This window comes from Nipponia nippon, unplaced genomic scaffold (genome assembly GCF_047370975.1).
Source record: "Nipponia nippon isolate SJK-2023a ecotype South Korea unplaced genomic scaffold, ASM4737097v1 scaffold_2, whole genome shotgun sequence".
Lineage (NCBI taxonomy): Eukaryota > Metazoa > Chordata > Aves > Pelecaniformes > Threskiornithidae > Nipponia > Nipponia nippon.
In genome coordinates this window covers 39,360,572-39,374,865 of record NW_028262336.1, presented here as the reverse complement: position 1 = coordinate 39,374,865, position 14,294 = coordinate 39,360,572, and the positions used below count along the sequence as shown (strand labels likewise).

Here is a 14,294-nt window from a genome sequence, read left to right as displayed (position 1 = left end):
GACAGAGAAACTCATTGCACTGATTTGACATGGTATTGAATGTTTCTTTCTGTAAATATATTCTCACCCCAATAAACAAAGCACCTGCAGATAAGTGAAGGGAAAGGGAAATAAAACTGTGTTGTGGAAGACACGTACATTGTGTCTCATTCTTCTATAACAAAAAGAAATAGCATCTCATCCAATAATAAAAATAAAAGAAATATAGTTAAGATCAGGAAGGTATAAGAAGCATGGTTATACTCTCAGTTTGGCTCCATACATCCCCTTTCAATACAAAGAGAAATAAGGAAATGGATTAGGCAGAATAGTTTACCACTGCCACAAAGTAAGTCTACACAGACAGTTTGCTACACCTGGATAAGGGCAGTCCCCAGGGGCAGTCCCCCAGACTGGGGGATGAATGGCTTGAGAGCAGCCCTGCAGAGGAGGACTTGGGGATATCGGTGGATGAAAAATTAGATATGAGCCAGCAATGTGTGCTCACAGCCCAGAAAACGAGTCATATCCTGAGCTGCATAAAAAGAAGCATGGCCAGCAGGTCAAGGGAGGTGATTCTGCTCCTCTACTCTGCTCTAGCGAGGCTCCACCTGGAGTACTTTATTCAGCCCTGGGGTCCTCAGCACAAGACAGACATGGATCTGTTGGAGTTGGTCCAGAGGAGGGACACAAAAATGGTCAGAGGTCTAGAACACCTCTCCTATGAAGCAAGGCTGAGAAAGTTGGAGTTGTTCAGCCTGGAGAAGAAGAGAAGGCTCCAGGAAGACCTTGTTGCAGCCTTTCAGTACGTAAAGAAGATTTATAAGAAAGATGGAGAGAGACTTTTTACCAGGGTTTGTAGTGACAGGACAAGGGTAACCGTTTGAAACTAAAAGAGGATAGAATTAGATTAGACATAAGGAAGAAATTGTTTACAATGAGGGTGGTGAGACACTGAAACAGGTTATCCAGAGAAGTTGCAGATGTCCTGTCATTTGAAGTGTTCAAGGTCAGGCTGGACAGGGCTTTGAGCAACCTGATCCAGTGGAAGATGTTCCTGCCCATGGCAGGGGGGGTAAAACTAGATGATCTTTAAAGGTTACTTCCAACACAAACAATTTTATGATTCTCTGGTATTAAGCTTACAGTAGTGTCCTATCACACCTTACGCACCAATTATTCTTCTCCATATTAACACTGAAGTCTGCTGTCTAAAAAATATCACTGCTGAAGAACCCCAGGCAAGCTCCAGCATCAAGCTTATGCATGTGCTGTGTAGACACAACGGCAAAGAATCAGCGGTCTACTTGTGAGACTAAGCACATTATATCACACTGTGGATCAGGCCTCTAAGTCTGATAACTCAGGTATTAGAAGTGATTCAGTTTATCAAGGGGAATGGTGACCAAGCAACTTCACAAACTGCCTCTCATTTGTTTCATTTTTTTTGCAAACACAACTTGTCCCTTCCAAAGCAAGGTTATTTTACTGTGCATTAAATGAACAAAAAAGTTCTGCAAGAGTAAGTTACAGGTGAGTGTTGCTTTAAGAGAAAACCTCTCAATTGCTTGGTACAAAGACCTGGTTGAGACAGAGAAAATGGCAGGTGTGAATACTTCCAATTCATTCTTGCCATGGTTTAGTCTAACCAGTTCAAACTTGTAATACAAATTACTTACATACTTGTGCACCAGTGAGAAACAGTTTAGTAACTGTCACCTCTGAGTTGCCAGTTACCTCTTCCTACATAGCACCACAACATGGCAAACCCAGTCTCTATCAGGTGTGCCAAAAATCAAGATCAAAAGCAAAATCATCCACGCAGTCAACATAGATAGTCCGCATACATCATCATGTCGTCATAGCTATATATGTGCAATAGTGTGCCTTTACTCCTCAGTCCAGGGTCCAAACAAGCCAATAACCTTGTTTGCCATCCAACAAATTCTCAGAAAATGAAAATTACTTTGCTTTCTGTATTTGGAACTGAATTTACTAGATGAGCTTTGTAGTTCCTTCCAGTTCCAGATTTTATATATTACCAAGGCAAAGAAAAAACATTAAAAGTGCCAGGCACCATGGGGAAATCTGAAGTCCACACAGCAGCAACTTCATCAATGAACTTTAGAAGACAGAAGCAAGCAAACGTTTTATGAGAGAGAGAAAGGATAAAAGGAACTTCTTACTAATACACTGAAAATACTGAAATATTTGAACAACAAAACTCACATCTAAGATATTTGCCCACACTCCATGGGATAATTTGTCATCTCAGAGCAAAGACTGGGACAGAAAGTAAAACAGGAGCTGCCCAAAAGAGGTAGTATGCCTTACATTACTATAGATCAATTTCTAATATATCAAATATTAATCAGAATTGTGATGACTCCTGATAGTATATTTCTAAACAATAATTTCTGAAACAGCAGGTATTAATGCTGTATCGTATAACCTGTATTACACAGAGACACAATGGAGCCTTTTAGATCTTCATTTTTTCTTTATCCTACCACTAAGTAAATACAGGTATTCTGTTTAACGTAACTCTTTCCTTTACACATGAAACTGCTTAGAACAAAAAGTATAAGAACAAATTTCAGAAAATTAAAAATATTTGGAATTCCTGGTATTATGTCTGGTTAAAAAAAAAAAAGTAAATTAACATTAAGAAGTGATACACAATATTCTGCAAAGCTTGACTTGAAATTCATTAATTAATGGCACCTTTTTTGTTTTAGAATGAGTTTTTCTTGGTATAAAAATATTTATCCGCATTCACAGCTTTTTTTGCAAATCAATCTGTGCAATCATGAGCCATCCTTATGACTCATGGACACTAATACATACTCTAAACTGCTTAGTAATGGTCTTAGGATAGGACTGTTAGCGAATCATTAGTATACCTTCATCACTTCCTAGTTTTAGAGAAGAAAATCTATGAAGGAAAAGTTGGCTATTAAAGGTAACATTGAACTTTTATTGTCATTCAATACTTTTTTTGAAACGGACATCATTCAAAATACCAACATGCTTGAAAACTACATATGGGTAGTTTTATATTAGAATTCCTGAGCCATGTGGCATGCATCTCTCCACCTGGTTCTCCTTCTTCCACAGGGAGTAGGCCATGCTGGCACACAGATGTAAGCCAAGGATAATAACTGAAGTGTCAAGGGCTTGGAAAAGCATAGAAAAGTCTGTAACTTGAAAAAATCCAGGCACAAGTATACTTAAAAACTATGCCAACTGGATGAAAGGAAAAACACTATCCTTCTCCCCAAACATCATTCAGCTCCCCATGGTCAAAGAGGTCTTGCCTGCAACCACTGAATGACACCCTGCCTCAGACATGGGCTACTGTTCGATTTTTTAACTTAGACAGCACTGTGTCCCAGTAAGGATATAGTTTTTCTGGGCTCTAGCTTCAGATTGGAATATCTTTCCAGTCACAGTATGATGAGCCCATGCCACAGTGACTAAAGGGTTGGTCTCCTCTTTGGTATGAATGACACCATTTTGGGTGCCTGTGATACTGCCAGAGGGGAAAGGTCATAGGTAAGAAGGCGACCTGCCAGATAAAGCTTGTTACAGTGAGGTCTAAAAGGGTGTATCTAACACATCTAAGGGCACAGTATGAAGACACGTAATGAACTATGAGACTGAGGAGATGCACTTGGAACTGCATGAATGATTAAGTAGTTAGGATCGAAGCAAGCAAATGGCATCAATCGTGTAGACACAATTACATAGAGTATAAGCACTTATTTTATGGTAGTTTTATGCTTATGGACCACTTAGAGCAATGGGCCCCCATTTTGTAGAAGGTATTTTCTGGATTTATCAAAAGAATAAAAATGATTGCAGGTACAATCTTCTTACTGATCAATTATGAATTGCACACATACTAATTTTTTAACACAATTTCAGACGTTTCTTATGCTCCATTCAAGAAAAAAATCTTCTTAAAAAGAGCACTTAAGTGACTTCTCTTATCACAGATAACAGACTCATAGAATCATTTAGGTTGGAAAAGACCTTTAAGATTATCAAGTCCAACTGTTAACCTATCACTGCCAAGTCCATCTATACCATGTCTTCAAACACTGTATCTATCCGTTCTTTAAATACCTCCAGGGATGGAGACTCAACCACTTCCCTGGGCAGCCTGTTCCAATGCTTGACCACCCTCTTGGTGAAGAAGTTTTTCCTGATGTCTAACCTAAACCTGCCCTGGTGCAGCTTGAGGCCGTTTCCTCTCTTTCTATCACTCGTTACTAGGGAGAAGAGGCCGACCCCCACCTCACTACAACCTCCTTTCAGGTAGTTGTACAGAGCAATAAGGTCTCTCCTCAGCCTCCTCTTCTCCAGACTAAACAACCCCAGCTCCCTCAGCCTCTCCTCATAAGACTTGTGCTCTAGACCCTTCACCAACTTCGTTGCCCTCCTCTGGACACGCTCCAGCACCTCAATGTCCTTCTTGTAGTGAGGGGCCCAAAACTGAACACAGTACTCTAGGTGCGGCCTCACCAGTGCCGAGTACAGGGGCACTATCACCTCCCTGGTTTTGCTGGCCACACTATTCTTGATACAGGCCAGGATGCCATTGTCCTTCTTGGCCACCTGGGCACACTGCTGGCTCATGTTCAGGCAGCTGTCAACCAACACCCCCAGGTCCTTTTCTGCCAGGCAGCTCTCCAGCCACTCCTCCCCAAGCCTGTAGCATTGCGTGGGGCTGTTGTGACCCAAGGGCAGGACCCGGCACTTGGCCTGTTTGAACCTCATACAACTGGCCTCAGCCCATCAATCCAGCCTGTCCAGATCCCTCTGTAGAGCCTTCCTACCCTCCAGCAGACCGACACTTCCACCCAACTTGGTGTCATCTGCAAACTTACTGAAGATGCACTCAATGCCCTTGTCCAGATCATTGATAAAGATATTAAACAGAACTGGCCCCAATACTGAGCCTTGGGGAACACCACTTGTGACCAGCCACCAACTGGATTTAACTCCATTCACCACAAGTCTTTGGGCCCGGCCATCCAGACAGTTTTTTACCCAGTGAAGCATACACCCGTCCAAGCCATGAGCAGCCAGTTTCTCCAGGAGAATGCCGTGGGAAATGGTGTCAAAGGCTTTATTAAAGTCTAGATAGACAATATCCACAGCCTTAAGTGGGTCACCTTGTCATAGAAGGAGATCAGGTTAGTCAAGCAGGACCTGCCTTTCACAAACCCATGCTGACTTGGCCTGATCCCCTGGTTGTCCCATACATGCTGCTTGATGACACTCAGGATGATCTGCTCCATAAGCTTCCCTGGCACCAAGGTCAGACTGACAGGCCTGTAGTTCCCTGGATCCTCCTTCTGGCCCTTCTTGTAGGTGGGTGTCACATTTGCTAACCTCCAGTCAACTAGGACCTCCCCAGTTAGCCAGGACTGCTGATAAATGATTGGAAATGACTTGGTGAGCACTTCTGCCAGCTCCCTCAGTACCCTTGGGTGGATCCCATCTGGCCCCGTACACGTGTGTGTCTACATGGTGTAGCAGGTCGCTAACCATTTCCCCTCGGATTATGGGGTCTTCGTTCGGCTCCCCATCCCTGTGTTCCAGTTCAGGGGGCTGGGTACCCCCAGCCTGACTATTAAAGACTGAGGCAAAAAAGGCATTAAGTACCTCAGCCTTTTCGTTGGCCTTTCCTCAGCCTTTTAGAAATATTTAAAATTATAGCAAATCAATACTGGAGATTTCTAAAGACTTAAGATGCCCTCAAATCAATTTCAGTAAGAGTGATGCTTGTATATATGAGAAAATTACACTTTTTAGACTGATTTATTTCCTAGGGGTAAATTAAGCCAAAATATGCAGGATGATGAAAAATCCTTTTCTATTTGAACAGCTTCTGATACCTCTAAGTACAATATACTTGTAAAATCTGTAGACATTGATGGAGTTACCAGAGTGGCTCTATTATTATTTCTTTCTTTGTAAGAGGCCTTGGACGGTAGTTTTAGAAAATCGCTGTTTTGTCCTAAGAGAATTTTTAGTAAGAGTTATACAGTTTCCAGTTTATTTCTTCTCTTGCTTAAATTGAAGATGGAGCCCTTTACTCTGGCATATGTTAATCGCATTTGAGTTCTAAATATTATCTATCTTCCCCATCAGAATTGATAGTATGGGAGATATGAACATTGATTCTTTATCACATCACATTTTGAATTACGTTCAGAAAAGACCAGGTGTCTTTTCAGCAAAAAATATGAACAGAAGTAATGTCCAACCAAAGTGGTCTAACATTTGTTTAGTAGGCTGAGTTTGGAGATCTTATCAGAATAACTGATAGTTATGACCAGACTCTTTTTCTAGCATGCGTTACATTAAATAGGCATGACTATTTCCCCTTGGATACAGGCCTTGCTAAACGTATCTGCAGGTTTCGGACAAAAATCATTGTTCTGATGTTGGCTGCACATTTCAAAACTAACAATCATTAATCACTGGAGGTTCACCTATTGTAGCACATCCGGTAAGTGTAGCTTAGCTGTAAGTGCACAAAGCACACAGGACACTGACAATCATTGCAGCCCACAGAACACAAATAAGGGATAAAATGGCATTGAATGCATCCACCTCAAATGTCTACGTAATAGTGTTCTGGTTGCTATAGTATTCTTTCTGGATAGTATCTCTGGGCTGGAGTATTTCTCACACATATTGTGAGAGGGCTGCTGATGGTGTATTTTCAAAGAGAGATCCTGCCTCTATGAGATGAAACCTGAGTGGTCACACTTTGGTTATCTTTCCTGTAAGCTGAGTTCTTACTTCTGTTGGGGTTTTTTTAGCTACTATACTATTCCAACCGATGACTATAAATACTACTCTACAAATAAATAATTATAAAACATGGCTGAAGTGACAGAAGACTAGAGAAATGGATCTCTGTATATAAATTGCCAATGTGTGAATGCAAAATCTATCATCAAAAAGATTTAGAATTAACACTTTCAGTCTATGACTGAAAGATAGTTATTGAACTGTCAATTATTAAAACAGTGCAATTCTTAATATCTGGCAAGTTCCAAAAATTGTTTCAGATATTTATGGCAGATCTTTCTCTATGCTGGGCCACTTCTAGAGAGTGCCACAAATTTTAGTTCTCAAATCTTTTTGATTCTTTCTTTCTCCTTTAACCTTGACTATCAGTGATTCTGATTTACATCTCACCTCTTCAATGCCTGCAAAGATTTCTGCCTGTTCATCTAAGCTTATTGGTATTTATCTCACTGCCTAACAATTAAAGACAGTGAAGGCAGAAATAACTTCTTTCAGACTATGTCTTAAGCATAGATCTTTGTTTATATCTCTCCTTGACTCCCATTCCGACTACTCTCTGTTTTTTATTCTTTGCCATTTTATTATCTTTACCACACTTACTTTGAACTGTCCTTCTCCTTCCAGATTTCCTATGTTAGAAAATCTGTTCATGGTCAGTTAAGCAGTAACGTCTAGATACAAAATTATATTAACTTATATCAGTATATCTGCACTAATAACCTCTTATTCTGTTTTTGCATGTCCAGGAGCCTATTGAACCTGTAACATTTTACATCTCAGCACAATTATAATTCTATAGACTGTCTATTTATAAATAAAAACTTGACCTTACTGCTGCACCTTCAAATATCTCTGCCTTCTTCATTCCAAGAATGAGAACTAATCCTGTTGTAGTGAACTGGACCTAGTTTTCAGCATTTCAATCACTTAAGTCAACACGGTTGCCCCTATCCCAGATCAATTTCACCTTTCAATCCTAGTTTCTCTAACACTTTTTCCAAATGGCATACTACACCCATTTTTATCTTTTACACCATATTAGTCTTTTCTCCACTGATCGAGTAAGTTATAAGTGTTCTAAAAATGTTACATAATTCTACGATATTTCCATGTCCTACCCTATAATTCTTTACAATGGGTATGCACACAGCTATACACAAAGATCTAATACTAACAGAATTGTGTAATTCAGTGTATTATAATTAGCAATTGCCATTTAAAACTCACCTGAACGTTTGCTCTTGCTTTACTCGCCTGGCTTGATATACTTGCTCTGGCTGTGTTAAGTAACTTGTGGATTCCAGTAAAATGACCCTGGAGTATGGCAGTACACATAATCACCACATTTTTAACTTGCAGAATGAAGATAAAACTCCGTTTATTCTAACTTTTAAATGAAAGCTTGTTAAAGAAGCTTATTATTTTCAACTGGGGATACTTTAAAAGAACTCTCAAAAAAGATTTTTTTAAAAACTATATATTTAATAATTTATTAATTCTTATGTAATAACTTAAAACATTTTGCACAATTTAAGCTATGTAATTTTTAAAGTTCATGTAAGCATGCAAAATCCTGAGATACTTATTCAAGGGTTATTGGGAAAAATCATAAACTACTACCTCATCAATACCATAGGTTGATTTGTAATCATAGGGGTGGTCTACAGCCATGTCATGACATGCAGACCAATATTCCTTTCAAAAAATTTTTAAAAAAGAAAAAATTAAAACCAGAAACATAACGTCCATTTCAATATTAAGACAAATTATACTTATAGTTTAATTGAAAATAATTTTCTGAAATGTAATTTATACTATGATCTGTACTAAATTAAATGATTGAATAATTGAGTCATTTACACTTGAAGAAAAAAGCTCAAGTAATTTTATTTTGCTTTTGTAAATAATGACTCTACTAAGATAGAGTAAATTGTGATTTCTCTGACAAACCACAAGCAACTGCTTCACTTTAGTTTTTCCTAGAAGATTCTGATCTTCTTTCATGTACATTATTTAGATGATAGAATGGGTAACATCTAACAAACAGCCAAATGCTAGGCAAGGACTAATTTAGGGTGCAGTATTTACAGCTTTTGGAGCTATCTGACATTTGCTATATATTTGACATGAGGTCAAAGAGGTGCTCATGTTTGTAACTTGTCCTTTTCTTAAATCATACTACATTATACACCTAGTTTTAAGAGTTTCAGCCCAGTTTTCTGTAAAAGAGCTACTTTCTTGGTATCACAAGTGCATTTCCTAGTGTTATTTGCAACTAAGCAATGCACCCCCTGATGGAACACTAGATGGTTCAGAACACTGGAAACATGATACAAAGAATTTTTTGTTTTAGATTACTGGTTCAAATGTTACTCAAATTGATAATTACTTCAAGTAGTTGTCAAGCAGCTTTTGAGTGATACATATAAAATTAAATTACTTCATCACCTATAATCTATTCTTTCCAAGAGGGTTATCCACATCATAGAACTGATTACAGGCAGTCTCACTGACCATGTCAGGCACTTTAAAAAAAGACAGAAGCTAAATAAACTCATGATTCCCACATAGGAGGCTTATGCCAGAGCACACTGCTGGAGCAATGGAAACAATCCTGTTACAGGTGTCTATACCAAACCTATTCTGTGGATGAAAGAGAAATTTAATTTGCAGTGTATGCAATGTGTATATTAAACAGACCAGTAAAACAAGCTAAAAATGTTATGGAGAATGCTTCTTATAAATAAATGAATGACATGAACCAACGTTTAGCTCTACAGACTAAAGACACAATGTGGAGTCAGATCACATAAACAGATTTTAAAGGGGCACAGCACTCTCTTTCTTTTGTATTAAAGAAAGCAACATTTATAACTGCAGTTGTTACATCTATGATGAATACAAATGATAAATTAGATTAACTGATAGTGATGTGAGCCCCAAGGCAAAAGCATGTTTTTTCTTTTGCATGTTTAATAATTTAAACAGCAGGATAAAGCAGATTGGGGAAAAAATAACCAACTATTAATTACCATGGTTTGTTTCTCTTCAGAAGTTCTGCTGGACCTCAGCCAAACACAAAAATACAAGCAAGGTTCATGAACTCCATTTGATTAAAACTCTAACTTTATTGCTTACAGTGAGATGGAGTTCATTTAAGGCTTATTTATCTACTTTATTCATTATGACAGCTTCCACTTCATAGTGCTTGTAACAATTTTGGTAATGTAAATCCCTATGATTTAACCTTAAAGTTTTACATTTTTAAGGAGAAGAAGAAAATTATGGAAAAGAGTTGATAAAACAGCATAATTATTATAGATATGTCTTTACAGCATTGTCTACCTGAATATGCCATCATTTCTGAAGGGATTAGTAACATTTAGGATAACTTTCTTCAGTTCATAACATGGTGATTTGAATTTTAATATATCCTAAAAAAGAGTAAGAATTTATATCAATATGAAAAACTTGCAAAACTGCATTCATCTATAATACATGAACATACAGGAAAATATTACAAAGAAGAATAGAACCATGTATTTGACCACTGGTGACTACAAAATTAACATAATTTAAACGCTAGGCTTTGTTGCCAGCAAAGAATGTTAAAGCCTATTTCTTTTTAAACATGCATTAAACTTCACTATATTTTAAACGTTCTTCAAAGTGATAGCACAGGGCCAAGAACCAAGCTGTCTTTTTGCCTTCTTATCTTTCCATGTCCTCTATTTTCTTCTCTTCCCCAACCTTCCTTTCTAACATCAGTGTCTATTGCTATGGTAGAGAGCGAGTCATGATAAAAAACGAGAATCGCATAAACACCATCTGAGTTTAGAAGAGGATCTATCCAGATGTGTTCAATGAATGTTTGATAACAAATGATGGAAACCATGTCTATCTCTGCTCTGACTATTTCTGGGATATATCTTAAATCTAAAGACTGTCTAAAGTTAAAAAGCACAAATAAACCTAGCAACATCTAACAAAAGTTTGCTGTCCGTCTACATCTGACAACTGAAATCAGTAGGCTGACGGGGCCTATGAACACCTCCTCAATGGAATTTCTGAAAGCATTCATAAGCTGAAGGGACTCCAGATTTATTTTCAGAGCAATCACTGCAAAATTTTTAAAATTATTTAGGATCCAAGTGTGATTTATATCCTTAGGCATCTTAGATATTCCTCTAGACTTTTCTCTGCATGTACCTAGGCTAATATTGGAAACCTGAAAATTCATAGGTCGAAGGCTAATGCTGATGGTAACTCACATTTTTATTCTTACCTCAGTTCACTTTTGTTTGATACAATGTACAGATGAACAATATTTTTATGACAATATTAATCATACACACATAAACTTACAGCAGGTTCAATATGCTTGACTTCAGATTTAAGAGAGAATGTCAGTGTGGCACCATCTATTCCACCCACAGTCTTTGAGATCAGTAGCAACACTGCTTCAGCAGGGCGCAGAAAACGACTAGTGAATTCCACATTTATACTTGTTTGTCTCCTAGGCAAAATAATAATGATAATAATAGTTTAGTTAGGCACAAAATGGTGACTCAGAAATTACTCAGAAATGTCAATTCAGGAGCACATTTTCGAGTCTTTGTAAGGTAAGGGGGCTAGAAAAGAAAGTCATTTATTTCTTCTGAAATACTTTGTTGCAGTTCAATCTTCCTAAGAACACCTTAAAGCATTCTAATACAAGAACTATACAGATAGAAAAAGAACAATATTGAGTCCTTATTGCTTTTTATGACCTCAGCATGTAGCTTAATTTTTCTTCCCACACACACTAGCACAGGAAGTTCTCTTTCCTTATAGTATTACCCCAAGTTAACAACTGATTTACTTTATGCTCCCCTATTTGAATAGGTTTTTGTGAGTTAAACAGTCAGACATCCTGTTATGCATGTTGTGAGACAGATCTAGATGTTCTTAATCAAATCCCCACTGAAGATTGAGAAAGAAATGAGTAAAAAAACCCTTCAGAATAATTACTAAAGCTGAGTAATTAAGAGGCAGAAAAAAAAAAAAGTTCTCTCGTACAAGAAACAGCTCAAGTCTCTGATGGGAAACTGGAGAAGGGGAGACCACATAGAATGAGAATTTAGACTAGGTAAGAGTTAAGTTTAGACTTGATTTGCATTAGTCCTGCAACTAAGCAAGATCAATAAAAAAAGTTTAGTGGCTGAAGCTCACACTTTGAAGCTCTCAAAATCACCCTCTGATTTTGAGATTAATGTCTTAAGATAGCATGAAGGTCAGTAAACTTGTAGTGTGTAGGATTGTTCTAATATCAAGAGAACAGTAGAATCTGAACATATTCTGCCTTTCTACACATACAAACCGAGTAGACAGAGCTTTCTCTAAACACAAAAAGACCTATATTTTTGGAGTTGCAAGCAGAATATCTCAAAATACATACCAAAAAGTCAGCTGACTGGTTTACACTTTCATTGTAATGCCATTCTATGTAGTTAAATAAATTTTTAAATTTACCCCCCAGCAAACTGTATGAAAGAGATGGCAGAAAGAAAATATCCTCTAGTAAAATCTTGACATTTCTTGATTTACTCAAGCTGATATTACTTAAATAATACTTCAAAGGGATTCTTAAAATATAGGAAAAGGTTATATTTATAAACTGCAGATTTGTTAGTTGTCTTTCTGGAAGAGAGAGCAGATGCTAAAGTCAAAATGAAGCTTCTCCCCAACCCAAATCAGCCTTCCCCATTAAAAAATTAACAGGAACTCTGCAGGCTGACAGAAAAGAATTAAAACAGAGGCAGAGGGAAATTATGTGTGATTTATTGGTCTTCTGCCAACTGGGAATTCTAAAGCAGAGGCAATCAACTAACAGTGGTATGTGAAATATGCCTATTACATATTGCATGTGTATATACTTACACAAGTAAGTGGTGAAGTAAAGGACTTGTAATAGCAATCACCATGCCATGTCTTCAATGGAATCGTGTTCATTTACATTTGGTTCACAACTTTCATAATAGCAGCTACTTTTTCAAGTGAACTCAATGGACACATCTCTTCATGTAAGTTGAGCAATCACAATGATGGCAGAAGTTCTATAAACTTGTTTTGATGGGAGCAATGGCAAGATTTGGCCCTGGGTGACAGCTGCTGTTAAGGAAATTTTCTGGGAAGACCTTAACCTCATTCTTATGATGGACCAGGGAAAAAAAGAAAAAAAAAAAAATATATATATATATATACAGCATTCTTACTTAAAACTACTTTGGGACCTGAGAACTGGGTAGTGATAAATACCAATATCTTAAAAAAAAATTGGGGAAGATCAGGAGAATAACAGACCTTTAAGCCTCAAACCTATACCATGCAAGGTAGTAGAAACAATTATAAAGAATAAAAGAATAGGATAAATATAAATGATATCTACTATAAACAAGATCTACATAAATGAGATCTAACTGGCACAAGTCAACATCTGTAAAATGTAGTCCTGCCTTATAAACCTGTGGGAGTTCATAAAAGGAGTTCAACAAGAACATGATTAAGGAGGGTGATTTAATTCTTCTATTTCTAACAAAATCCCTTTCTATAGACTTACAAGGAAACTAGCAGACAGGAAAGAAGCAAGGAAAGAAGCAAAGAAACATAATGTAGAAACTAACACTTCCTACTATGTAGGAAGGCTATTAATGGAGTCCTCAAGGGTCTGCGACAACTGGAAAGTAAGGAAGTTTACTGATGTTCTAAGTTGCTCCAGGTTGCAAGGACAAAGATTGACAGTGCAATGATTGCAGGACCTTATGAGACAACAAAATGACAGGCAATTCAGTGAACATAGATATAAAGAGAGGCATACAGAGAAAGCAGTTCTATGTTTACATAAAATTATGGCCCCCAAGCCATTATAACTCACCATTAAGAACTTGCGATTTGTGACAGATAGTTTCATGAAAACATCAGCAAAGTGCTGGGAAACATCCAATAAAGCCAAATTAAACGTTAGGAATAATTAGAAAAGGAACAGACAGCAACATAGATCACCATTAGGCCACCAGATCCCATCCAAAGGGCTCAAACCTTAATTACTCTTTGTACCTCTTTACCTCAAAAAGGATATAGCAGAATTGAAAAAAGCTCATCAAACCACAGAAAGGGTGACTATAGCTAATAGAATGAACCCAGCATGATCTCTAGCTTAACACCTAGGATAAAGGAATATGATATTGTCCAGAATTCCAGAATTCTTCCTAACGTCAAAAGTCTCAGGATCTCAGTTCTGAGAATCGATGATAAAATCCTGGAAGTCCTGAAAATCTGGCTCTTACAGCTTTCATGTCTCTGCTGCACAAACCCCAAACATTACCATTTTTGACAGAGTTGAGATATACATATATATATATATATATATATATATATATATAAAAAATACAGTTGATACACTGTAGGCGTCAAAGATTCTGAATTTCTTTATCAGCTCAGTGTGT

At 37.5% G+C, this 14,294-nt stretch overlaps 1 protein-coding gene across 1 annotated transcript in view; it reads right to left on the bottom strand.

Annotated features, from left to right (window-relative positions):
- CFAP47 (cilia and flagella associated protein 47) overlaps positions 1–14,294 on the bottom strand; it is a 351,597-nt gene that overhangs the window by 216,255 nt on the left and 121,048 nt on the right. The window contains exons 38-40 of the mRNA XM_087759023.1: positions 11,176–11,326; positions 10,156–10,244; positions 8,038–8,124 (exon numbers count right to left, since the gene is read on the bottom strand). Of these exons, the coding sequence (XP_087615149.1) occupies positions 8,038–8,124; positions 10,156–10,244; positions 11,176–11,326 (327 nt within the window). The remainder of the gene's footprint in view (positions 1–8,037; positions 8,125–10,155; positions 10,245–11,175; positions 11,327–14,294) is intronic.